The 27,471-nt window shown below is 46.1% G+C and overlaps 4 protein-coding genes across 5 annotated transcripts; 1 reads left to right on the forward strand and 3 right to left on the reverse strand.

Annotated features, from left to right (window-relative positions):
- Positions 1-7,507: 7,507 nt before the first annotated feature.
- On the reverse strand, positions 7,508-11,198 carry LOC109943976 (protein ALP1-like). The gene is made up of 3 exons (XM_020548222.3): positions 10,001-11,198; positions 8,225-8,981; positions 7,508-8,149 (listed from the first exon to the last, which is right to left on the reverse strand). The coding sequence occupies exons 1-3, from the start codon at positions 10,298-10,300 to the stop codon at positions 7,704-7,706; spliced, it is 1,503 nt and encodes a 500-aa protein (XP_020403811.1). The 5' UTR covers positions 10,301-11,198; the 3' UTR covers positions 7,508-7,703.
- Positions 11,199-16,508: 5,310 nt separating this feature from the next.
- On the forward strand, positions 16,509-18,283 carry LOC100280605 (pepsin A). The gene has a single exon (NM_001153523.2). The coding sequence runs from the start codon at positions 16,550-16,552 to the stop codon at positions 18,059-18,061; it is 1,512 nt and encodes a 503-aa protein (NP_001146995.2). The 5' UTR covers positions 16,509-16,549; the 3' UTR covers positions 18,062-18,283.
- On the reverse strand, positions 18,220-20,822 carry LOC100280450 (peroxisomal biogenesis factor 11 family protein). 2 transcript variants are annotated; one of them, XM_008669657.4, is made up of 2 exons: positions 19,915-20,822; positions 18,220-18,515 (listed from the first exon to the last, which is right to left on the reverse strand). In XM_008669657.4, the coding sequence occupies exons 1-2, from the start codon at positions 20,574-20,576 to the stop codon at positions 18,275-18,277; spliced, it is 903 nt and encodes a 300-aa protein (XP_008667879.1). In that variant the 5' UTR covers positions 20,577-20,822; the 3' UTR covers positions 18,220-18,274. The 2 variants fall into 2 exon arrangements, with proteins under 2 accessions (XP_008667879.1, NP_001146842.1); NM_001153370.1 differs by lacking the exon at positions 18,220-18,515 and having other exon boundaries at positions 19,756-20,716.
- Positions 20,823-21,629: 807 nt separating this feature from the next.
- On the reverse strand, positions 21,630-26,797 carry LOC103648480 (probable LRR receptor-like serine/threonine-protein kinase At1g63430). Its single transcript, XM_020548223.3, has 13 exons — positions 26,338-26,797; positions 26,090-26,228; positions 25,338-25,409; positions 25,101-25,244; positions 24,876-25,004; positions 24,411-24,530; positions 24,276-24,334; positions 23,205-23,444; positions 22,916-23,121; positions 22,703-22,835; positions 22,469-22,626; positions 22,157-22,363; positions 21,630-22,052 (listed from the first exon to the last, which is right to left on the reverse strand). Exons 1-13 carry the CDS (start codon positions 26,441-26,443, stop codon positions 21,804-21,806), a joined length of 1,962 nt encoding a protein of 653 aa, XP_020403812.1. The 5' UTR covers positions 26,444-26,797; the 3' UTR covers positions 21,630-21,803.
- Positions 26,798-27,471: the final 674 nt, after the last annotated feature.

Genomic DNA, 27,471 nt, shown 5'->3' on the forward strand with positions numbered 1-27,471 from the left:
CAAATCCTTTGCTGATACTAGGCTGCAGAAGGGTATTCCCGCTTTTTAGAAGCATATAAGTCACACTTCAGTGCCTTTCATGAGTATTTAGGGATTACCCAAATCCCATAAACTGTGACTAGCAGTCTGACTCATATAGGTGTATTCCTCAGAAGATGTTCTGTAGGACAACATCTCACCTTTATAAGACTCTTGGAATACATTAAGGTAAAAACCATCCTGCCTTACAGATAGGAAAGATGTGCATCAGAAATGAGTTAAAGAAGGGATCTTTCCTCACAATCTACTCCTAGCTTGTTTCTCCACTCTACTTCACGGGATCTCCGATCACATAGAGCAGGTTACCACTAGAGTAGATCTCACATGGGTCTCATACCCATTTCCCTCGATGCACTTTCTATCACATTGCGTGACAGACCCTTAGTGAATTGATCTGCCAGATTATTTGATGTGTGGACATAATCCACAGTTATAACTCCGGAGTTTTTCAACTTTCTGACAGATTTCAACCTCCTCTTAACATGCCTTGTAGACTTCATGTTATTCCTAGAACTGTTAACCTTTGTAATCACCGTTTGGTTGTCACAGTTCATGGAAATAGCCGGTATCGGTTTTTCAACTACCGGTAAGTCCAATAGGAAATCACGAAGCCACTCGGCCTCAGCCCCAGCAGTGTCTAATGCTGCGAGTTCTGCTTCCATTGTAGACTTCGTTAAGATAGTCTGCTTGCAAGACTTCCAGGAAACAGCGCCACCTCCAAACAGAAACACATATCCGCTTGTGGCATAAAGCTCATCAGCATCAGAAATCCAGTTGGCATCACAATAGCCTTCTAGTACTTTTGGGTTTCCGGTATAATGAATACCGTATGTCATAGTACCTTTCAAATACCGCAACACTCTCTCAAGAGCACGCCAGTGATCATCTCCTGGTTTTGACACAAACCGACTTAGCTTACTCACAGCATAAGAGATGTCTGGCCTTGTTGCACTTGCAAGGTACATGAGCGAGCCAATGATCTGGGAGTATGTCAATTGATCCCTTGCTATTCTCCGATTCTTTCTTAATAGCACACTAGGATCATAAGGTGTTGGAGCAGGATCACAGTCACTAAAACCAAAGCGACTCAATACCTTTTCCACATAATGGGATTGTAACAAAGTTACCCCACCATCAGCTTCTCTAACAAGCTTGATGTTTAGAATGACATCAGCCTCTCCCAAATCTTTCATCTCGAAATTGCTCGATAGAAGACTTTTAACTTCCTCAATCACATTGAGATTTGATCCAAAGATTAAAATGTCATCAACATAAAGGCACAGCATAACAGACTCACCCCCACCATACCGATAGTATACACACGTGTCAGATTCATTTACAACAAAGCCAGCTGCTGTAAGAGTATTATCAAACTTTTCATGCCATTGCTTAGGTGCTTGTTTTAGGCCATACAATGATTTTATCAACCTGCACACCTTGTTCTCTTGACCATCCGCAATGAACCCTTCTGGCTGATCCATATAGATCTCCTCATCCAACTCTCCATTAAGGAAAGCTGTCTTAACATCCATCTGATGAATGATAAGACCATAAGAGGCTGCCACGGCTATTAATGTGCGAATCGTAGTCAATCGAGCCACTGGTGAGTAGGTATCAAAGAAATCTTCACCCTCCTTTTGGGTATATCCTTTGGCCACAAGCCTTGCCTTGTACCTCTCAATTGTACCATCAGGCCTAAGCTTTTTCTTGAAAATCCATTTGCAACCTATAGGTTGACAACCATAAGGACGGTCAACGACCTCCCAAGTTCCATTAGTCATAATAGATTCCATCTCACTCCTTACTGCTTCCTTCCATAAGTCAGCATCAGGAGAGGAATATGCCTCATTAATGGTAGATGGTGTGTCTTCCACAAGGTACACTATAAAGTCATTACCAAAGGATTTTTGCAACCCTCTGTCTCTTGCTCTTTCGAGTGACTATAGTGTCATCCTCCTCAGGGATGTGCACGTGAGAATCCTCAGCATGATCTATAGGAATCGACAGTTCGTGCTCATGGGGAATTATAGTTTCATGACTTATATCACTAGGTGTATTCTTCATGGGAAACTCATTCTCAAAAAATGTTGCGTCTCTTGATTCCATGATAGTATCAACATACATATCAGGCACATCAGATTTTATAATTAAGAACCTATACCCAGTGCTGTGAAAAGAGTACCCAAGGAATACACAATCAACAGTTTTAGGCCCAAGTTTACGCTTTTTGTTGATTGGCACATTCACTTTAGCCAAGCAACCCCAAGTGCGCAAATACGAGAGATTTACTCTTCTCTTTTCCCATTCCTCAAATGGAGTGATCTCTTTGTTCTTTGTTGGAACTCTATTCAGGACATGACATGCTGTCAAAATCGCCTCACCCCACCATGCCTTGGATAATCCCGCTGTACTCAACATGGCATTCACCAAATCTGTTAGAGTGCGGTTTTTCCTTTCAGCAATCCCATTGGATTGTGGTGAGAATGGCGGTGTCCTCTCATGAATAATACCATGTTCCACGCAGAACTCATCGAACACATTAGAGAAATATTCTCCACCTCGGTCGGACCTTAAACGTTTTATTTTCCTCTCAAGTTGGTTCTCTACTTCAGCTTTATAGGCCTTAAAATAATTGAACGCTTCATCTTTTGTTTTTAAGAGATACACATAGCAAAATCTAGTGGAGTCATCTATAAAAGTGAGAAAGTATCTTTTACCACCTTTGGTCAAAATTCCATTCATCTCGCACAGATCAGAATGAACAAGTTCTAGAGGTGCCAAACTCCTCGCCTCAGCAGCCTTGTGAGGCTTGCGGGGTTGTTTTGATTCAACACACACATGGCACTTAGACTTTTTGACCAAGTTAAATTTAGGAATTAAATTTATATTTGCTAACCGCATAAGACAGCCAAAGCTTGCATGACAAAAACGTGAATGCCATAAATCCGACTCATCAGAAAAATGAACAGAATTCACGAGTTTATTACACACATCATGCAGAGATAAGCGGAACAAGCCTCCGCAGTCATATCCTTTACCAACAAAAGTACCATGTTTCGACACAACACATTTATTAGACTCAAGAACAACTTTGTATCCATCTCGACATAGCATAGACGTGCTAACGAGATTCTTCTTGATAGAGGGCACATGCTGCACGCTCTTCAATGGCACAGTCTTTCCCGAAGTAAACTTCAGAATGACCGTACCAACACCAAGAACATGAGCACGTGACCCATTTCCCATTAACAAGGCGCCAGACCTCCCGACCTGGTAGGAAGTGAACATAGAGGCATCAGCACACACATGAATGTTTGCACCACTGTCCATCCACCACTCAGGTGAATTACAGACTGAAAGAACAAATGGTAAAGAATTACCATACCCAGATGTTCCTTCTTCAGTTTCAGTGGTTACAACATTAGCTGATTTCTTGTCTTGAGTGAACTTGCGATCAGGGCACTCTCTTGCCCAATGTTGATCACTACCACAGACAAAGCATCCTCCCTTTCCCTTGTTATTGTTGTTCTTCTTTTTAAACTGTGCTGTATGAACAGGCTTATTTGCATTCTCTGGTTTGTTCTGGTTTTTCTTCTTGTTAAACTTGCGGAAGTTTCTCTTCTGCACCACATTAGCAGTAGAGGTCTCCACACCTTTTCCATTGTCCTTTGATCTAGCTCTTTCCTCAACATCAAGAGTACCAATGAGCTCCTCCACATTGAACTCTTGTCTCTTATGTTTGAGAGAGGTAGCAAAGTCCTTCCAAGAAGGTGGCAACTTGGCGATTATACCGCCAGCCACAAACTTGTCAGGCAGAGGACAAGGAAAAAGTTCGAGTTCCTTAGCTAGTGCCTGAAACTCATGAGCCCGTTCCACTACAGATCGGTTCTCAACCATCTTGTAGTCATACAGCTGCTCCATGAGATACAGCTCGCTACCAGCGTCAGTAACTCCAAACTTTCCAACAAGAGCATCCCACAGCTCTTTCCCCGTGGGAAGGATGATATAGCTTTTCTGGAATTTTGTATCCAGTGCGCTAATTACTGCTCCTCGAAAGAGGTTGTCTTCAGCCTTAAACTTAGCCTCATCCTCAGGAGGTAAGTTGGCAGGCTTGCCCTCAGCGGCATGAAAACAAGACATTGCAGTTAGCCACAATTCCATTTTAGCTTTCCATATCAAAAAGTTTTTACCATCAAAAGGATCAGGCTTTAGCACAGCAGCAAAACCTCTGACAGAAAAATGCCTAACATTAGGTTTTTGGATTGTTAGATATATAGGCATTTTCCGTATCATTTTAATTCCATAAATTAATATTATGATGATGACATATAAAAGATAATTAACCATGACATCAAATATATCCATAACAATATGGATCGTGAGAGCATAAAGCATGTGAATTATATAAATCATATAAATACGATAAACATGTAAACTGACTGAACAATTGAAAATAAACAGATAGAAACACAAACAGCATGACTGTAAAATTAAAACAGACAGATCTATCATATTACAATAAGACAGAACAGATAAGATAAAATCATTTCTAAATATGAAACAACATAGATGAATATACGAAACATATATAATATCCAGAACACAAAACAGTAAGTAAATAAAACGATCATACCCTCCGATGCGCTCTGATGATCCAGATCCTTGGCCAGCTTCTTTTGACATGTTGGTGATGTTTTGGGCAGTCGCGTAGACGCTCCCCAAAAACCTAATTGCCGATCCCCCGTGCAAGGTCTCGAACGGCACCGGCTTCGGAGGCACCTGCCCTCTCGCTTCTCCGTGCGCGCAGAGTCACGAGATGGAAATACCCTCACTCGGCTGCTGGACTGTGAGACTGAAAGTGTTTCTCGCGTGTACCGAGTGACAGGGATGCTCCTCTATTTAACCTCTCGCAGAGGGAAGCTGAAGGAGAAAGGTCGCCGAGTCACGCCAAGAGTCGGCCAGCTCTGCCGAGTTATGTCATGAGTCGGCCAGCTCTCGCCGAGTCACGCCATAAGTCGGCAGCTGAAGGAGAAGGGTCACTCGGCTGGCTGACGAAGAGACAGGGTCACTCGGCAGACGAAGAGACAGAGTCACTCGGCTAACGTACGCGGTTAGTGAGTGCTAAAAATTAACACAACCACACCACGCCCGCTCGCCTGCGTGCCTGCCTCGCCACGCCACGCCACGCCACGCCACGCCACGCCACGCCCGGCCGGCGGCGGCGGCGGCGGCGCGCGCGCGCGCGTGTGGCACGCCCTTGTCCATTTCCTGACTTCTCAAGTTAAGTGGAATAAATCTCACCATATAAGTCAAGGCAAAAGACCCTTGGACTTCCAATGTGGTACTATTGGTATTCTCCACCATTACACACCATAGAGTTTATTCAATAAATGGGCCAAGCCCATAAAAGATTCAACACCTATTTCATTTCTGGTGGAGCTTATGGTTGGAGAGAAACAACAGAATTTTCAAAGGTCAACAGAGAACGCCAGAACAAGTGATGCAGATGGTGAAAGATCTTGTGGGTACAGGTCTAGCCTGCTAGTAGTGTCTGCGGGCCTGTCCAGAGGATTAGATTTTTTTCAGTGGTGCTAGCTAGGTATTGCTTGTCTAGTGGTTTTGGTGTTGGCGCCATTTCTGGTGCCAGTTATGGTACAGTGTTTTCTCCTTTTATCTAATATATTGGAAGGCAATTCTTTTGCCTTTTCCCTTTCAAAAAAAAAAATTCGATCTCTGTCGGAGACGATAATGGTTGGCATGCCGTGGAGTTTGTAAACATTGTCGAGGAACAATTTAGCCACCGTGGATGCCGTGAATGGATGAGCCAAAGCCAAGAAATGGCTATATTTGGAAAAACGGTCGACGACCACAAGAATGCAGTTCACTGCTCTCGATTTGGGCAAACCCTTGATGAAGTCCATGGACAGGGAATGCCAAGCATGGGGAGGCACAGGCAGGGGCGACAAGAGCCCTGGGTACTTGACACGTTCTGGCTTGGCTTGTTGGCAAGTGGTGCAAGAGTGAACAAACTGGTGGACTGCTTGTTGTTTTTCTGTCAGATACATGGTGAAGGTGGGGGAAAACTTGCTCAATCAAGATGCTCCCAATTCTGAGGAACACAGGTATTGCCAAATCCCAAAATGGATCATATATGGTTTTTTTGTTCTGCATATCTTCTCCAATGCCGTCTCATACACGGGCAGTATTTTTAATACTTCATACATTCTTCCGTTCCAAGTTGTAAGCCGTTTTGGCTTTTCTAGGTTGTATGCATGCACCAAGATATACATTATGTCTAGAATTTTCCATTTTTTTTAGATAATAGAACAAAATAAGGTCCCAGCCTCTACGCTATGTCTAAAATTTTCATTATGTCTACGCTATGTCTAGAGTTTTCCATTTTTTTTAGATAATGGAACAAAATAGGTTCCAGCCTCTACGCTATGTCTAGAATTTTCCATTTTTTTACATTATGTCTAGAATTTTCCATGTATCTATAAAAGCTAGAATGACTTACAATTTGTAACAGAGGGAGTATATCTCAAGAGTCAAGATACTCATTCAACATTCTTAATGTCATCCTTTTACACAAGTAGCCTATATTGTAGAGTTCCATCAGCTCCCATTTATTAGTGTCGAACTGTCGATCACCTTCATCTTCATTTCCTGGCACTGCCATTTATGCGCAAGTAAAGTAGGACCGATACTTTGAATCAGAGCTTTAATTGCCATTTAAAATTATTTGCGTCACTTCATATGACAGTTGGAGGCAAGTAAAATATACCCCTTTGGGACCATTAGGGGGTTTTATAGAAGCTGAAAAGCTATTGGAAAGAATAAAACCAGAAGTAGAAGTATACAGTTAGCACTGATATTTTTACTGATACCCGCTATCCCTGCTTATTTGCATTATTTTGTACTCTTATTTATGGGTCGATCATTATTTGTACATTGCGTGAGCTTTATACGCTCTTACCTTTTCTGTAATCATCAGTTGGCGCGTGTTGTGCATTGTAGTCACTGTTTGGACTATCTGATAATGTAGAACTAAATGATCTAACCACTCTAGAAGTTAACCTGAGCTTTCATTCGGTGGCTATGTATTCAAATTTAAATTAGGATCCATCACTTCAGTATGCAAGGGAAATTACTTGGTGACTTTAATAGTAAGAAACCATGGCCTATCCGTTGTACTTTAAAATTTGTAACTCGGTCAAATAGATGCTAATGAGCAGCATATAAATGTGTGGTAGAACTTTGTTGTTAAGTTAGGAAGTTAAGTACTACTTGCATGAAGAATGTGATAAAGAACTAAGGGCCTGTTTGTTTACCCCCCAGATTATATAATCTGGATTAAATAATCCTAAGAGTCAAACAAACAGTTCAACTTAGGCCCTGTTTGTTTACCCCCATAGATTATATAATCTGGATTATTTTTGGAGGATTATATAATCTGGATTATATAATCTGGATTATATAATCTAAGTAGTCCTGTTTGTTTACCCAGATTATTTGAGTTGTTAATAGGATTCTTTTGTATGAGGAAGACAAGAATGCCCTCTATATTTGTACTAGGTTGAAACTCATATATTAGATGAACAATGTAACAAACGTTTCTGAGTATTCATAATTTATTACATAAATAATTTGAAAAAAAAAATAATTCAATTGACATTGGCAAATATTGCATTAGCAATATTATCACGGAAGGCATTCATGTCGCCTTCTTCATCCCCAAATTGACTAGTACTAGGCTGAGATGATGGCATTGGCATATAATCTTCATCTTCATCACAACGGTCAAATTCTTTATCTGCCAAAGAACTGTCACGAATAAAATTATGAAGAGCCATACATGCATGTATTATTTTGGATTGTTTGGCCATAGGATAACTGGGTAGGTGTAACAGAATTCTCCACTTCATCTTCAAAACACCAAATGAGCGTTCAATCACATTACGCAGAGATGAATGCAAATAGTTAAATGTCTCCTTTTTTCCGCTAGGTCGGGGACCCGCTCGATACTCAGGTAAATGATATTTTGTTCCTTTGTATGGTGCTAGATATCCAGATCGATTAGGGTATCCTGAGTCAACAAGATAATATTTACCTAAAAATACACCGACATATGAGAGTAGACCATAATAATTTATAAATTGAAATCATATAATAAACAATATGATACCTGGTGGAGGATGTGGAAAAATAGTGGCATATTTTGTTAGAGCATTATTGAACACCCTCATATCATGTGCAGAACCCGGCCATCCCGCTACAATAAAAGTGAACCTCATGTCGAAATCACATATGGCCAGTACATTTTGGGTGGGATATCCATGTCGACCAACATGTTGAACCAATTTAGAGGATGGCACAACTACCCTTATATGAGTTCCATCAATTGCACCAATACAATCATTGAAATGAGGGTGAAATCGGTCGCCTAGTAATCTTTCATGGACAGTAGTAAATTGAGGATCTCTTGGCTTCACAATATCTTTTGATAGGAGAAATATGCAATTCAACACTTCTGAGAACTTTCTACTAATAGTTTCTTTTGACCTCTGAAATCTATTTTTTACTTGAACGACAGATTGAGGGGCACCAATAGTCCATAAAAACATACAAAGTGCTTCCAAAGAACACATATTTTCAGTTGTCTTCAGTCCATATGATGAAATCAACAAGTCATGCAACTTTTCAATAAGAGGTCTACTCATCCGAAACATATCATAGCAATCGTTTGGATTACTAATTGTTGTCATCACCCAATCATAGCCAGTTGAACTAGGTTTTCTTCTCACTGACTTGTTAAGAAAAGTTTCACCATAATACGTACCAAATGCATTGAGCATAGATCCAACTCTTTTCAACATTTGGCCTCGATCTCGCGCAGCTACAAAAGCCTCGTCCTCCTCATCCTCATTCACATCTACATCAAGCTACAAATAATATTCATGCAAATTAAGTAATAGAAAGTCACACATAAACAATAAATAGATGTTCCACACATGAAAACAAATAGATGGTCCTAACACACGAAAATAAATACATGTTCCAGACATGAAACTAAATAGATGCTCCTAACACATGAAAATAAATAGATGTTCCTAACATAAGCCATCCTTAGCACAGTGCCTCTTCAACCATAGAAGTCTTCCTTCATTTGTTTTGAATGACTTAAATACATCCCTGTGCTCCGCCTTAACAAAAAGCTGAGTAGCCATGAAATGCTCAAGTGATCCTTCAGTTGCTCCACACTCAACAGCCCATTCCATGCATTGCTTGATTGATTCATACCTATACTCACCAAGCATTACTTTGTTTGAAATATTGCAATTGATCTCCAAAGTATTATGAATCTTATTCATGACCTTAACCATGGGATTCTTTGAGCGCTTCAGTGGGCTATTAACAACAGTAGGACTAGCTCTTTTCTTTGACTGAGTTGAGACGCCTCTCTTCGTCTGAGTTGTCTTGCTGCCACTAACAAAAGGAGACGCAAATTCATCATATTGAGCATCACAGTCTACCTCAAATGTGCCAAAATGAACTCCATCAATACCATCAACCTCAGTCTCATGATTGTCCACATCATACAATTCACCTGGAGCGCATGATGTAGATCCATCCACTGCAATATGTTTGTTTAGACCAAGCCAAAAACTATAAAGCCCTTTCAGTAAATCCCACTTATTCTTCAATTGAGTTTTGCTGTGAAGCAAACCAGTTCTTTGTCGATACTTAACACAAATATTTTTATATGCTGCAGTAGTTAGTGTTCCATTTGGTCTGTTACCAGCTTCAACCTCTTCAACACATATTTCACAAAAAGTTCTAGTATTCATGGATGACCAATCTGCCTTGTCATATTTCTCCTTCTATACGAAAATATATGTACAAGCATATCACATATGAACATTACAAATTAGCAATGGCCATGTGTTAGAAAATTACTCACCGAATTGTTTACAGTAATTTCAGCTTCAACTTCAATTGGTTCATCGTCTTCCCGACCTTGAGCATTTAAATCGATGTCAATACCAACACTTCGGCCACCACGAATGCTCCTTCCGGCACTCCTACTACCGCGTATCACACAACTAGTGCCACGACCGGCACTACGCCCTGCCAGTGTAAATCCTGCGCCACGACGACCTGTCGTCATGGAACCACGTACCATGGTTGGTCTGCCTCGTACAGGTGTCGTAACATCACCAACTCCTGATTCAATGTCTGCTGGTTCCGACGTAGGATCCATCACAATACACCTGTAGATAGAGTAGCATTGTAGCAATTAGATGGTCGCACTTTGGATCTCGGCAGGACAGATGCCACAACCATTCACAGAGCACTGCGCTAATAACTGGAACAAATCGAAACTTAGAGGAAAGAATACAAGACGAGGATCGAAGACTGTAGCACTCTGCACTCGCAAAAGAGAGAGCAAATTCCCTCAATGCCATCAAAACATATGTGAATCCTCCGTGTGCGATTAAAAATTATAACAGCGCTTATGGAAGCCAGCTATAATCATTATTGACTTCTATTACATTATTTTTGTTTATGTGGATTGTAGTTATATCAGTTTGAATAGTTGGTTTTACTCTAAACGTGTCTGTGCGTCCAGGCTCTGTGTGTGTAGAAATTAGTTTTATAGTTATAAAAGAAGGGGTTGAATGAGTGCATGAAATGAAGTAAGGTTTATCTACATGAATCGATTGAGATGTTTTGACACGTCTAACAAAGATCCATAGAGGTACCAATATGTAGTGAGATCTTATGCCACCATGTGATGGGAAGAAAGAAATAAGAAGATTAAAGTTAATATAGAAACAAATGATAGAAGGAGACGTGAAATACACACAAAGATTTAGATTTTAAAATAACAATGCATAAAATAGTTATTCACATGTGTGTGAACTATAACGTACGTTTTTTTGTTGAGTTTTATTTGTAGCCTGAATTTGCTAAATTTGTTTGAGACAAAGTCTTTTTTTTGTTGCTGTTGTCGTCGACTCATCGTCGTTTCCTCTGTTCCACTTGTTCCTTTGATCTCTACTCCCGCTGGGATTTTGAAGGTTCAGCTGCTGGACCCAGTTTAGAGCTAAAATCAGCTATAGAGGGTTCTCTATATTTTTCTGCATTGATATCAAACGTCCGGCCACGCTCGAGGCGCTGTCACCGCACGTATGGAAGCTGCTCGCCGCACCCGCACATATGGATGCTGCTCGCAGCGGCCGTAGGCAAACTCGACACGCACTGCCGCATGGCGTGGCTGCTTGTCTGGACGCCGCCAAGTATATCAGGGTAACTTGCAGTGCTAACGGTAATGGTAATTAAGGGACTTGAAATCTAAATTGATGGTATTAAAGGGAGCTCATAATTTTTAATGGCATACAAGAGATCGATTTAGGTTTTGATGGCAACGAGGGAATTTTCTCCAAAATAGAACGCACTGCTTCGGAAGAACGCGTCGACTAGATCCTAGAAATCAACGAGAGGAACAAAAAACTGGAGGCGGCGGCGGCTGAGAATCCTGACCGACAGAAGACGGCGTCGTACAGAGAATCACGACGACGGCTGAGAAGCGATCCTGAACGTACAGATGCGACTGAACGTTGATGCGGCTGAGAATCACGACGGCGGCCGGCGGAACGGCGCGCGCGGGACGTCGCTTCTGCTGCGCGCGGAGCCTTCTGGACGGCGGTCCGCGGGACGGCGCGCGGGATCCTTTGCCAGGCGGTGGAGGATTCTGGCGGCGGGATTCGGTAGATTATAATGGCAATAGTGGGTAATTTCTAGGAAAGTTGAAAGAGTAGTGGGGAAGTGGGAAATAAATAATCTGAAATAAGCACCTCCTCACTTGCTTATGGATTATCATAATCCAAGGAACTAGATTATATAATCTGGGCAAATAAGAAGCAGACGTGCTATGAGCCTATGGTTGCTGTGGTGTTAACTGTTAACTGGAGATCTCTTTGATCAGCTCGTATTTGGCTGAACCTGAACTGTAGTTTTCCTTTTGGGTCTGGCAGCCTCTATAGCATATAAGAAGGAATGGACCTACATCTACATTTAGATTTGGTTCATGGCATGTTGTTGCGTCATCACAGTTTGGCAGGTCGCGCTATTATCATATGATTGCTCCCAGTTACTCAGTTAGCCATGAGTACCATCACATGATTCTTTCCAGTTAGCCATCAGTGTTTCAATTAATCTCGGGCCTTGCAAAGAAATGCAACCTGTGGACTTCGGTCCCCATCTGAATGTATTATCGGAAGAACCGGAGACCCTGTGGCCATGGTGGTAGGCACGGGAACCGGCACTCTTGCAGCGACATTTGGGGAACACTAATAGTTGTTTGGCCCATTTTAAGATATCTTTTTATTGCATAATTGCCGTCGTCCCTCTGCTGTTTGTTCCAGTGTCCGCGGCTATCTGCTATGGCCTGTGTTGTCCGGCTGCCAGAGTTGTGCATTATTGCGGCACGATGCCTATGATTAGTAGTTGATTACTGTTTAATATAATATCTACTAGACTGCTACTAATAATCTCGTTAGAAGAACCACAAAATATGGCATGCCCCAATTCCTAGGTGTTTTTCTTTACTGGAAAAATTGGGGCCGACTGTACCTGCTTCCACCACTACTGTAGCAGGCAAGCAGGAAGGAAAAAAAATCCCCCTCATACGAAATGCAAACTCATTATGTTGCAGCCGCTCACATTTATAAGCTGTAGGTCCACCATATTTATTAGTTGTAGGCTCATATGGACAAAATGCAATCAGCCCGAAACAGTTGTAACTTTTATGTCCATGTAGTCCTGCAGCTTATAAATGTGAGGGAGTGCAACAGAATAAGTTTGTATACAATATGCATATTTTTTTCACAGCAGAAACCAGGTGATGATCCAATTATGATTGCAAGCAGACAAATGCAAATGGAGTGCCTCTTGCCTTCGCTGTATTCCTAAGCAAAATGCGAGCTTTCAAAAAGCGTGCTGTTCTGGGTTTTTTTTTTTTTTTGCGTCTGTCGCAATTCAAAATGACCAGCAGCACATAGTAGCGCTCCAGCAAAATACCCAAGTGTTTTCAACTCCCTTGGTTCTAAGAGCGCAGGCCCGTGTTTCTTATCATGGAAAACGCCATCAATAGCAGGCTTCCTGATTGAAGTGTCTGTCTCATGAGCCAGCCAAATCCTGACGCAATCTAACAATAGAAAGATGATGATGGCACATACTGTGTGTCCTGTACCTCGGTTGCATTCGCTCGTTTTCGTGCACGCAAAGTCTGACAGTCTTTGAAGTGGGTGTCACGTCTCTTTGTGTCCGCCATTTTCTTCTTTACTCGTCAGGTTCAAAGCGTCTCTAGATTTGCTAGTTGAAAACTGGTTGTTCTAGCACTGTCTGACGTGCTTACTTTCTGTTTTCTTAAATTGTATAATAAACTGATGAGGGGGTGTTTGGGAACAAAGTTTTTCTGTAGTTTTGGAAGAATACTGCAGTATTCTCAAATACTGCAGTATTATATACATAATGGTGTTTGGCAAGCTGGGTAAAATCTCTGTTTTCAAAACTGAAGTATTGCAAATACTATAGTTGTTTTAAGGCATTCTAAACTTAGCTCTGGACCTCAGTTTTCAAAACTGCGGTATTATAAACTACGGTATTGTCATAACTAAAGTATAGTATAGTATTTTAAAAACTGTGGTTTTCAAAAACTTTGTTCCCAAACAGGGCCTGAGTATTTCGCCTCAAGTCTTTTGCTTCCGCGGTTGTGGAGCGATGACCAACAAAACCACTAAACCAGAGTAGTACTACTCCGAGGCTCTAGGCTCTAGGCTCTAGGCAAGCGTCCATCGGCCGGGACCCTCGAGCACTGGCCAGGCGGCCCACGCACCCAGCTTGGCCAGCTATCCACAGCTGTTCTCCTCCGGCCAGCGTACGGTCCTGTACCTATCTATCCATCATCATTGATTGATATCGTGAAGAGGCAGGGGCGGGACAGGGCAGCCGACGCAGACATGCAGAGAGCCAGAGACGCAGAGCCGCTCGGCTCTTCATGCCCTGATGTCCAGAACTCGAGATACGACATGTCCTGATTGTCGCTGTCGTTGCATTCCGTTCCCCTGCCGCCCGCGTATCCGAGTGAGCGAGTTCTTGCCGTTGTGGCAATGGTATGAGAATCCGAGACAGGCGACGCCACGGACGAACCGAGGAAGATGACAACGGCCTCGCTGTCTCTGGGGTTGCCTGTGAATCTTGGCTGCTGTCTATGGGAAAAGTGTATTACATACAAAGCCTCCCGGGGTGTCCCAGTCCCACTACGTCCCCGTACATCAGCCAGTTGCACGAACGCTCGTCTCCTTCCGCGATTCCGTGGATCGAATCGACTCGGCGTTTCGCATGGGGCGAGTGGAGGTGATTTGAAATTCGAATCCCTATTTCTATTTGGGGCGTCAGAAGGCGAGTCTGAGACAACACTTAGCTTGCGAGACCAGGAGGAAAGGATGCAACGACCTGAATAACCCTAAGACCTTTGATTATAAATGTAGCTAAGAGACAACGTGTATAGAAAGTCGTGTCTCCTTCCGCGATTTTTTTTTTCACTTAGCCCTTTATCGGGGGAACGACCCCTAGTCCCTGGGACCCACCCGTCAGTGAGCGCACTGGTGAAAGAGCCCCAGATCACTAGGGTCGTTAATCAGTCGGAAGATGCAGATACGCCAACCCTGAAAAAACCCACCATCGGATGAACCCCACGACACCGAGCCCGGGGCTGTGCGTGGCGGAGCCTGACAAGAGGTCGTTCCCCTGACAAGAGTGGATCCCGCACCCGGCCCCGGACTGACCCATCATAAATGATTGCCCGCATTAACCACACCTTACACATAGCCATATCGTGGGCGCCGGTCTGTTTCCCACTCATGACCTACGAATCCTCAAACTACGTCTACATAGCGCTCATGACATACGAGCCCCCGGACTGCGGCGCATTAATGGCCCACGCGCCCTTGGCCTGCGGCGCACCCATGGCCTATCGGACTAGGCCTGATTGTGCAGACTTCCCGCAGGGCACTACATGACGGGTTGTGCCGAGCCTTAGGCTATGGAGCCAGGGGTCGACATAGCCCGAATGATGGCGGCTGAGAGATTTCTGTTTAAAGAATTCCTTAAAAAATAGAGTTTCTAAACAAACGTTAAGGGCTAGTTTGAAAACTTTATTTTTCTGAGAGATTTCTGTTTTCTCGAGGAAAATGGAACTAAAATTTTTTTAGAAAAAAATGAGTTTCCAAATTTTTACGCATGCAGGTTTTATGGAACCCATCATGCATACGTACGCCTAGACGGCCTAGTACACTAATACGGTAATACCGGTACAGCACAGCGTTCGTATACTAAAACCATCACCATTTCGAGAGTCGGGAATTGCGTATTCATGAGATTAGCCAGAGCTGTGCCACTTCCTGCCATCAGCTGCCTGCCCTCCGCCCGCCCGCCTATCCGGCTATCCGACTGCTCCGCCGCTGCACACAATTGGAGGATCCGCTTCCGGGCCATCGCCGACTGCCCGACCACCACACTTGGGTTGACAACAGCAAATTTCGTGTCGGAGAATAGCTTTTCATTCTGTTTCCGTTTCCGCGACAGAAAAATTGATCCGTGGGATTCCCAAACGCTCGCGGAAGATATTTCTAGTTCTCCGCGGGATAAATCCCCAACATAGATCCATGTCCCCGTTTAAATTATAACTAGAACATATTTCATTTATCATTAATGTAAAACATTGTTCTCATTTAAATTATAATTAAAATATACTTCATTATTATTAACACAACATTGTCACTTATACATATTGGTAGAGGTAAGAAATCCCTATGTGTAAATCAAAATGAATAAATTGATACAATGAGTGATCTCTTCGTGAGGTAATTATTTATTTTTATCATTAATTATAAAATGAAATTCGTAATGTACAAGTTTATCGGGTCCCCGCGGGAATGGAAATGGGAAATGCTTTTCCGTCTCCATTTACGTCCGCGTTTACATGTGGAGTAAGAAAATTTTCTCGTTTATATCCTCGTGGGTGAAGAAACATCGCCGTCCTTATCTTCTAAGGGCATGTTCAGTTTAAGTTGATTTGAAAAGGATTGAAGAAGATTTAATCTCGTCAAGTCATGCCTAATCGAACAAGCTCTAATAGATGAATTCTCCATGAGATTCGGCTATCGAGCCTCATTACCATCTCTACCTGCAGTGCACCTTCACCGCTTCAGGCACAACCACGGCCGCGACCGTGATCCATCTTTGTCCACACGCATCAAAACCAAGCGCCCGCCGCGCCTGCGTGGCCTCCATGCACAGTCCAGTCCCACCTTGGCGCGCGATAAGATTCGCCAGCCGGCCCCAGTCCCGCCGCACCGTCTCTTCCCCCGCTAAACCTCCCCAAGTCCACCGTCGCCAGGCCCAAAAACCACCGAGGATTTTTCACACGCGAAGCGGCACAGCCATGCGCCTCCTCTGCTGCTTGGCCGCTCTCGTCGTCCTCGCTCTCCAACACCAATGCCACGGCCTACTCCTCCCGCTCACCAACACGATGCTCTCCTCGCTCCGCGGAACCAATGGCACCACCACGCCTGTGCATCACCTCCTCCGCGCGTCGTCCCTCCGCTCGGCCGCGCGCCACGGCCGCCACCGCGCGCGCAGGAGCCCGCCATCGCCTCCCAGTCCCGGACGCCACCGCCAGCTCTCGCTCCCACTCTCCCCAGGCAGCGACTACACGCTGTCCCTGTCCGTGGGGCCGGCGTCCGCCGCGGCGCCGGTGTCCCTCTTCCTCGACACCGGCAGCGACCTCGTCTGGTTCCCCTGCGCCCCTTTCACCTGCATGCTCTGCGAGGGCAAGCCCACGCCGGGACGCTTGGGGCCGCTGCCTCCGCCGCCGGACTCCCGCCGCATCCCCTGCGCGTCGCCGCTCTGCTCCGCGGCGCACGCCTCGGCGCCGCCGTCGGATCTCTGCGCCGTGGCGCGGTGCCCGCTGGAGGACATCGAGACGGGCTCGTGCGGCGCGTCCCACGCGTGCCCGCCGCTGTACTACGCGTACGGGGACGGGAGCCTCGTGGCGCACCTGAGGCGCGGCCGCGTCGCGCTGGGCGCTGGCGCGCGCGCGTCCGTGGCCGTGGCCGTCGACAACTTCACCTTCGCGTGCGCGCATACGGCCCTGGGCGAGCCTGTCGGGGTGGCAGGGTTCGGCAGGGGGCCGCTCTCGCTGCCGGGCCAGCTCTCCCCGCAGCTCTCCGGCAGGTTCTCGTACTGCCTCGTGTCCCACTCCTTCCGCGCCGACCGGCTCATCCGGCCTAGCCCCCTCATCCTGGGCCGCAGCCCAGACGACGCCGCCGCCGCCGCCGAGACGGACGGCTTCGTGTACACGCCGCTGCTCCACAACCCGAAGCACCCGTACTTCTACTCGGTGGCGCTGGAGGCTGTCTCGGTAGGCGCAGCAAGGATCCAGGCCCGGCCGGAGCTAGCGCGCGTGGACCGCGCCGGGAACGGCGGGATGGTGGTGGACTCGGGAACGACTTTCACCATGCTGCCCAACGAGATGTACGCGCGGGTGGCCGAGGCGTTCGCCCGCGCGATGGCCGCGGCAGGGTTCGCGCGCGCCGAGCGCGCGGAGGAACAGACGGGGCTCACGCCCTGCTACCGCTACGCCGCGTCGGACCGAGGCGTGCCGCCGCTGGCGCTGCACTTCCGGGGCAATGCCACGGTGGCGCTGCCCCGGAGGAACTACTTCATGGGGTTCAAGAGCGAGGACGCAGGGGCCGGGACGAGGAAGGACGACGTGGGGTGCCTCATGCTGATGAACGGCGGAGACGCGTCCGGTGAGGAGGGTGATGGACCCGCCGGCACGCTGGGCAACTTTCAGCAGCAGGGTTTCGAGGTGGTGTACGACGTCGACGCCGGCCGCGTCGGGTTCGCCCGCCGCCGCTGCACGGACCTGTGGGACTCGCTGTCTCGCCGGTGATGCTTCCACTCTCCTCTCCACCTGTATCATGCATTACCTAGACCGCTAGCTAGACGTAGCTTTGCATGTCCTGCTTGTACTTGTAGTCTTGTACAGAGCCACTGCCACCCGTGTGTTGTTCAGTGCCACGTAGTTGTATGTTTAGTGATACATCTCGCTTTTTTTTTTTTGTAGTTTTTGTATCTTCTTCTGTCTCAATTTGTCTGTCAAGCGCTATGGGAACCTGCGTTCTTGCCAAGATCGAAAAGGACTCCACGGGTTGCTAGCAACAGGGAGACAGCAGTAAACAGACGCGAAGCTTTGGCACACTTGTTGGTGAATCATTGTCGTGCTGATGCTGTTGCAGGTCCGTTTCCGAATTCCGAGATCTGCCCGTCCAACGCCGGAGAGCAATCGCATTCGAGCCTTGATGCAGGTCTTAAAAAAAACACCACCTTGTCGATTGCTGCTGCACCTGCACAGGAAAGCAAGTGGATTTTCTGAAGCTGGAGCCATAGGTTTCTTTTGGATAAAAAAAATAGCACGACGAGTACAGTAGCAGGCAGTTTTTGCAGGCGAGCAAGGCTGCAAAACCAATGATAAAAAAAAAATGAATGGATGATGGATGCGCGTACGGACAACCGGTGTGGCTTCGCACGTGTGGAGTGGTGAGCTGAACATGAGCTGGCGGCCTTTGTCTCCCGCTGGAAAGGCAGGACGAGGTTCAATGTGCTGCAGAATTTGCGTGGTCCACGTTCGTCAGAGTCAGACTGAGGTCACTGGAAGATAGAAAGGATGAACTGTGAACTCAGCCTCAGAAACGTTGGAGCCAGCTGTCCGAGCCTAATGACTGGTAATTCGTGGATTCGTTGGCTGTGATTGAGTGATTGTGGTTAGCCTAATGAAGTAATGATTGGTGTATGGACCCCGGGTCAGCTTTATGACTTTAGCTCATGCTCAAAGGCTCTCCTCATCTGCTTCGTTTGTGCTGGTGCAGGGCTGCGGCCCACTTGTGCAGCTAAATACGAGCGAGTACGATGCCATAGCAACTTGCAATGCCAGTCCGCAGGTAAAGAATGCAAGAGGGCTCGTGGAGCAATTTGGCAAGCATGACTGACCTATGCGTTTAGTTTTCTGACTAAAGTTTAGCTTGTGTTATACCAAATATTGGAATATCAGTTGGTGGAACCAAACACCCCCTTATCAAAATAGGAAGCCATATAAATCCAATGTACTATATATTACGCGATCGCCCTAATCAAAAAGTAAAAACACCACAATAATGATGGGAGAGAAGCGGTAGACAATTCCAACATTGGACCTTGTAAGTAGTAAATTCAGAGCAATAAACTGAGAAAAATACAGCAAATCAATTTTGATATGAGTTAGAAATAAAAATAACTAAATACAGAGTCTATATGAAACATGATTAAGATGTAAATTTGACATTTTCCACGGTGATGTTAGTACTTAGTAAACCAAACACTCCATAAAACCCTTATATACTGATTTAGGCCTTATTTGTTTCCCTCTAAATTATATAATTTGGATTATGGTGAAATTGAGATTACAAATAAGTTACCCAGTACTAGCTTATTTCAGCTTATTTTGTGGCACAATGTGATATTTTACTTTTATATTCTTTCACCATAATCTAACTTATATAATCTAGAAGGGAAACAAATACACTCTTACTCCTCAAATCTCAAAGATGATTTAAGTTTTCAAATTAGGCCTTAAAGGTTATTGCTGGAGATAGAAAAGGTTCAAATCTGGCAATATCATCATGCATCGCAGCCGCAGTTAAATAAGTGAATGAAAAATATGCACATGTAGGCCGAAGCGGCCCAGTTCACGAGGGCCAGTTTCTGTACCAGCCAGCCCACGCTGACACGAGGCCGCTAATCCCCAGCGTGACGGCGTGGTTGCAGAACGGGTTGGGATCGGTTTCCGCGACGGCGATGATCAGGTCGGCGGCGTTGGCCGCCGTCGCCATGAGCCGCATCACCCTGTCCACCCGGATCCTCCGCACCTCCTTCTCCGCGGCGTCCTTGGCGCCTTCCCTCAGCAGCTCCCTCTCCTGCCGCAGGCCCCGCCTGATCATGATGAAGTCCATGGCGATGAAAAACACGTAGCCGACGGCCTCGCCGAAGGCCGACACGAAGCTGGCCCGGCGCGCCAGCCAGGGCTCGAGCACGCCCGCGCGGGACAGCCACGTGAAGTGGTCGAAGAAGAAGTAGACCATCTCGCCGGCGTTGGCCAGCACGGCCAGCGCGCCGAGCTCCCCCGGGACCGGGACCGGGCCGCGGCGCAGCGCGTTGAACCCGGCCAGGAAGCGGCCCGACCGGAACGCCTTGCGGCTCAGCCCGGACGCCGTCTCCCAGCTCTTGGCGCGCTGCGCGAGCTCCGGGAGCGAAGACTCGGCGCCCCAGTGCGCCAGCTTGGACACGTACTGGAACGTCTTGACCAGCTTGTCGATGCCGTCGCGCTTCGCCAGGAACACCACCAGCTTGTCGAGCGTGTCGCCGTTGCTCATGATCAGCTAGCTGGCGAGACGCTGCGTGCGGCTTGTCGTTGGCGAGAAGAAGCAGGACGCGTGCGCGCACAAAACATGGGTGAGAGCGTGAGGCTGGCGCGGCGTGTGCGTGTGGTTTGGCTTCGGATAGAGGCGTACTTGGCCAGGATGCGTTTCTCCTCTGCTCTAGAGTGCAGAAGTGTTACTTTCTGGCGGCGAGAGGATTGAGGAGATGAGGAGCGGGGACAGGATAGCTCCCCTCTCATCTTTGTCCGCTTTCTTGATTGGTGCCTGTGGCTTTGTTGCGAGCAAATGGTGCCTGTGCCATTTCGCCGGCAGTTGTGGCTGGAGAGGGAAAAAAACAGGGCAAGATGGAACAAAAGGACTAAGGACCTGCTATGGTAGCAGCCGCCAGCCAGATTCCAGAATCTGTAGGAAATTGGGATCTGCCTTTTCAGGTCCAAAGTATTGTTCTCTTGAGGGTCGTCGCACACAAGCGCCACCTGAATTAAGACCCTGAGAAGGAATATCACTACAACGCCAAATTGAAGAATTTGTCCTTTTTTTTCTGATCCGCGTACATATTGTGTCCAGTCATAACAGGAGGCTAAAGACAAGATTATCTGGAGATGACCCGCGATGACCAGTACAACGCCAGATCTCCTTTTGGGCATCTCGCCAAAGAAGACTACGATGTTTGCTCTAGTGTCCTGACACACTAAGGAGTCGACAGTCGTGCAGGCCGCCGTGAGAGAAGGAAAGATCGACGATGACGAATCGTGCTTCACTGGAGAACATGGGCCAAAGAGCTCGGCTAAGTTGGAGACAGAAGCATGCTCTCCTGCGCCTCCACATATGTAAGTTTTGTCCATGTTTGCATCTAAACATCTACCATACAAAGAACAACATAGGCTACTACCCAATTCGAACCTCTCTATATTATGATTGTATTATACTCTGTGTCATCGATCTATTGTAGCAGTCTTTTGTCTAGCCCCCTCCCTCTGATTTTCTGTACCTAAAAAAAGAAAATGCTCCCTCTATTTGAAAAGATAAAAATGCATCTCCTCGCGCTGATGAAATCAAAACTTGAGTCATTTTGAATTCAGATCTGTGAGCCATTTCTCTCTCCAAAAAAGGGAGAGAAATAACAATGCCAAACGGAGTAACAACGGGTTAAACCATCGTCACTGTCCAAACATACAGTCTAGCAAGTGCAGCAAAACATGCAAAGAGGGTATCTAGGTTCTAGGAGATGGCCAGCTCGGCTTCGGCCCAGGCCAGAGACGAATTCCTGAGCAAGGTGGCCGCCGACGCTTCGATGCCTTCCTCCAGGATGGCCGCGATCATGCTCATGGAGGGCCGCCGCGACGGCTCCAGGTCGATGCACAGGTTCACCACGTTGCAGACGATGCCCAGGCTCTCCTGGTTCACGCTCTGCAGCCTCGGGTCCACCAGCTTGCCGAACTCCTCGGGATGCTCCAGGTGCTTTCTTGCCTGCGTGCAACGCGCCCGGTATTTGTCAGTGATAACACATGCAGATAGCCTCAGGCAGTGTAGCATGAGCAGGCTTGGCCGCTCGAGTCAAGAAGAGTCATTACCCAATCCACCAAGCCTCCTGTATCTTTGGAAACCGAGGCTCTGCCACTGACCAGCTCCAGCAGGATCACGCCAAACGCGTAAGTGTTGGCCTGGACGTCCATGAAGCGCTTATGCCGAGAATCTGTAACGCTGTTGACTGACCCGCCATTTAGTGAGCCAAATCCTGGTTTGGTCGCAAGATATCTCCACCTCTCGAAATCGATTATCTGCAAAACCGCAATCAGTTGCAGTTGTTATCTGAACTGAACTAAGACTAGGACCTCATGCTCAGGAATCAGGATGCTATGCTACCAGCAGCAGGTAACTCAGACCTTTGGGGAGAAGTCTTCAGTTAGGTAGACTGAACTAGACGTCAGTGCAGCAACTGCAAACGGAGGTTGCAGCTCAGTGTGCAAGTATCTGAGAGCCCTCGAGATGGCGAGTGCTAATTTCATCCGTCTAGGCCAAGATAGCTGCCACCCATCTCCATCTGCAAACAGACAACGCACCGTGTTCATGCCACCATCCATGGAGGCATGGAGCAAGGCAAGAGCTTGTTGGCTTACCGTGCAGATGCTCGTAGAGTGTCCCATTTGGTGGGTACTGAAAGACTAGCATTCTCGAAAATGGATCAGACTCCTTGCAGTATCCCACCATCTTTGCGACATTTTCGTGACTCGGTCTGGACATTTCTATCACCTGAATATTTCGAGAATATTATGAGATATGATTACGCAGTAGTAAAAATCTTAATGTGGGAACAGTTGGTGAACACCCGCCTCCTTGTGAAAGTGAAGTTCGACATAGTCATTCCAGTAATGCACCGGAACAGACAGCGACACAACAGCGATTTCCCGGCCATCCTTCAGAGTTCCCTTGTACACAACTGTCTCCTGAGACGATCCAATTATGTTGCTGAAGTCCTCGCAAGCCTCTGCCAGCTCCTGCCGGCTTATCTTTGGCACATTTACCAGGAGGTCATCATCTACACGAGCAACAACCCGTAATCGACACAGTGTAAAAAAATTCAGTTTTTGTCAGCTACTCGCAAAAGAAGCAGGCACTAACCGATTGAGATTACGGTGTTCTCCTTCCAGCTTACAGCTCTTGTCCATGGAACACTGGTCTCAGACCCAGAGGATCTGGCTCTGCACCTTCGGAGGCCAGTCATGGTACAAAGTGTTAAGAAGCAAAGCAATGAAACTGCTGCGATGACTTCCAGAATGAGAAGCCAAAGTGGCTCTGGCAGGCCTTTCTGCACATTCTCATCAGCATCATTGTCTTTGCCTCTGTCCTGATTAGTTTCACCTGTAATTATGTAGTACACTTGTTCACTGTTCAGAAAAGCAAATTACGCTAACAATTTTTTTATGTTAAAATTACGCTAACATTGGGAACGTTCCTTTTCTTTTTCTTTTGAAAAAGTTGTTGGGAACGTTCTATTGACAGTATATAGACCGGTACGAGTCATATTGTATTGCTTATATGTAACAAGCATATGAAAGCGCACATAATCAATTTTGGCATCCTTAAAAAACAAGGTGGAACTATTAACATGAACCAAAACAAAAGGAGCCTTAAAGATCGAAGCACACAAGGACAAAAGGAAGAATGTGGGGGGTCGGATCCAACAAGGAAGAAAATAAAGTGTAAGTTCAGGTCTTTATTTTAACAACCATAGCCATGGTTACACTATCCTAGGTCCGAAATCAACAGTAATTTGGTGGTCCGAGATTGACAACGCAATAAGCAATGTGACTAGGGTTACTTTGCTTCTGTTAAGTGTCAAATGAGTTCAATAGGCTATAGTTCGGTTTCCAACATTGCACTATGTCCTCTAGTCCAGGAATGAACCCTAATTTCATCTTTTAGCCTTGATGTATTTGTTTTGTATATGTGTCTAGATTCATAAAATATTTGAAATATGTGTTTTGTATATGTGTCTAGGTTCATCTTCGCCCATTTAAATATAGCCATAAAAACCAAGAGCTAAAACGACTACTATTTTAGAACCGATAGAGTATTTTGGAACCAGTGATGCATATGCAGTGCTCGTGCCAAATAACGGAAGAAAAGGGTGTCAAACAACCAAAAAAGATGAACAAATTGTATTAGTTAAAATTTAAAATATCGCCATACATTGTTGAAGTGGGCGGTTTGATGTGTTGTTCTGGAAGCAATTCCCTACCAAGCTTGATCTGTTCAAATACTGTAAAACAGGTAAGTTCAGGAAGACAAGTGAAACATTTTAAGCCACAAACGGCAAAGGTGTACCTTTGGATTTGCTGTAAGCATGCGGGAACATCTCCAACCAAGAAGTTATACGAGAGATCAATATTGGTTAGCTGAGATAGCTGACACAATCCAGTTTGATCAGAGGTGCTGGCGGATTCCCTGAAAGAAGGGATACATGCACAAGTTGTTGTTCATATGCCACATACCAGTTGATGTCTGAATAGAAGACTGGTGTTAAGGTTCTGGAGTTCACAGTTTGATCATTGTTTCATGTGTCCCATTCAGTCATTCAGCTTGTCTCACAGACAGTTAATGAAATTCAAATTGCATGCTTGCACAGTAAGCGACAAGTGTAGCAGCATGCAGTCAGTGCTATTGATGCTAACTTCTTAACTAATTGCAATATCCCTTTCTAGAGAGAAAAAAATACATGGCTTCAAGACCACGCTTACTGAAAACAACCTTTTGGGGTCTTGAAAACATTGTGAAAAAACAATTACTTACACGTCGGAATCATTACTTGCAGGAACAATGCCTGTAAGGCAGTTGTTGCTCAGCCGTAGCTCAAGGAGGCTTCCCAGCTTGCCAAGCTCAGGAGGGATAGTGCCGTCCAGCCGATTCGCGTGAAGGTCTCTAGGGCATAAGAGAAGAGACGAGTTATAAAAGTGAAGCGACGCTGGAGAACAGACAGCACGAGTTGTTGTTGATCTCTAGCTCTTGTTGTAGTACATTTTTGTGATCTTCGCCATGTCACCGATCTCACTGGGAATAGGCCCCGCGAGCTGGTTGGAGCTGAGGTTCAGCTCGATCAGGTTCTGTAGCATGCCGATGCCTTTTGGTATTGAGCCCATGAATGTGTTGCGATCCAACACGCTGCAAGGAGTTTCCCGAGACTGTCAGTTAGTTGATATTATTATTTTTTTAGGTGAAATTAAAAACGGAGTTTCATGGAGTGACAGTACTCACAGAGTCTGCAAAGATCTCAAGGACCCGATCTCTGGTGCCAAGAATCCTTGGAGAGATGAATTTGACAGGTCGCTGTATTTTGAAAACAGTAGGCACTTAAGTGTGTGAGAACAAGACGTTCATCAATCAACAGAGGAAAAAAAAAAGTACTAGTTCAGTACTTGTTCAAACAACAGAATCCCTATCTGAATTTGGAGAAATAACACTTGTCTTTGTTTTTTTTATTATTATTATTTCATCATAAAAAACTGGAAAATACTGGCTTGTGGGATGCATGTTAGAAGTCAACTGAAGACAGGAATGGAAAAGGTACTAGAAGTAGATATAAAGTTGAATGATAGCTTCCAACTGGGTGCCTTATCTGGTGTCAGAAACTTTGTCCACTTTAACTGTGGAACAACACGTGCACCGTTCTGCTATAGTGCTATTGCTGAAGAGATTTCTACCACCAGCAAGTGCATAATTCCAACCACGGTGCATAATCTCCATTTGAGTTGAGCAGGCTCTAAAACAGGCCGGCATACCACATTTCGCTCTATATTTTGTTTTTTCTTCTGAGCTAATGAACTATGCTATTTGGAGGGACAAGTAGCCAGGGAAGGCCACGACTACGCTTCAACAAGCAAAGCACTTGTGATTTGTGAAACGAAGATATTGGAATTCTTTCGCTTAGAATCATATGACCTTAAGCAAAACAGCAGAAAGGCGCATGGAAGGAAAACAGAGCGGACATTCTTTCTTTTGATTCTTACAGCGCAACCACGCGGTTGTTGAGCCCTGAGCACCCTACACCGGACCAGGCGCAGGGATCCTCGTCCTTGGAGTTCCAGTCCGAGAGCTTGGACAGAGGGTCCTCGTAGATGGCTCTCTTGAACGCAAGAAGCGCAGATACTGGGAAGCGCAGCGCAAGAACACAGCGGTCAGCGGCTACCAACTTGTCACCACCGAGGAGTATAGCCGAAGCGAGCACACAGGGCACAGGAGAGAGGAGGAGCGATACCGTCATCCGACTCCGAGGCAGGTTCTGAGGTACTGACGAGAAGCACGCAGAGGAAGGAGCTCCCCAGCAGCAGCAGCCTCACCGTCGACGTGCCGCTCCTCCCCATCCGCCCGCCCCAAAAAGCGCAACACCAGACCACAAGAAAAAAAAAAGGAGGGGCAAAAGTATCACGACGGCGGCGGCGCGGTGGTGGCGGGCGCCGGAGGTGATCGAGAGGAAAGCAGAGGCGGCGGCGGCTTGTTTCGCTTGCTTTGCTTCACTTTACATTACATGGCTATCGAGCTCCTCGTGTGGTCTGGTGTATGTTTATGGCCCGGAGCCGCGAGCGCGAGGTGGAACAGGACGAAGCAGTCGCACACTGCTTGCACTTGACGGCCACGCCAAGCAGCGATGATGTGCTCGAACAACTAGTCTAATCGTACGAGGACAAAGCAACACAACCAAACCCACCTCCCCAGACCCCAGGTATTAATCCATCCGACCCCCAGTTTATTCTTGCCGGCCCCTTTTCGGGTCTCACTCTAGTGCTCTACGGCCGGTGTACGTACGCCCGAGTCTGTACACCTGGGCACGTGCCGCGTACCTACTCTTCCGGACACGGCACACACTCTCTGTTGCGGGCATGGAAGAAATGCAATGCTCCTCCATTCCATCTCCGAGGATCGTAGTTTTTTTTTCCTACCTGAAGCTGGCACGGAATGTGAGAGAAGCGCTGCGTAAACTAGTACTCCCTCCATCCCCATATATAAGGTGTAAATAACTTTAGTTCAAAGACTAAGAAATGTACTTTACTATCTCTACAACACTGTATCAATGTAAGTATGCACAGAGAGAACACGCTTATATTGTGGGACAAGAACAAAAAACAGTTACTCTCTCTGTTTCTTTTTAGTTGTCGCTATATAGTTTAATTTTGGACTATCCAGCGACAACTAAAACGAAACGGAGGAAATACATTTTATATTTTAGAACTGAGGGAGGAGTAGTAGAGAACACTAGAACAGGATGCGCGCGAGGCACATGTGCGTGGCAATTTAACCCGCAGACCTATAATCGGCTAGGTCGGGTCTCTAATGCTGCTAGGTGACCCCTAGAACCTGTCGGGTTGGCTATAATGGCCTCTGAAACCCGGTC

Source organism: Zea mays, chromosome 2 (genome assembly GCF_902167145.1).
Source record: "Zea mays cultivar B73 chromosome 2, Zm-B73-REFERENCE-NAM-5.0, whole genome shotgun sequence".
In the NCBI taxonomy this organism is placed as follows: Eukaryota; Viridiplantae; Streptophyta; class Magnoliopsida; order Poales; family Poaceae; genus Zea; species Zea mays.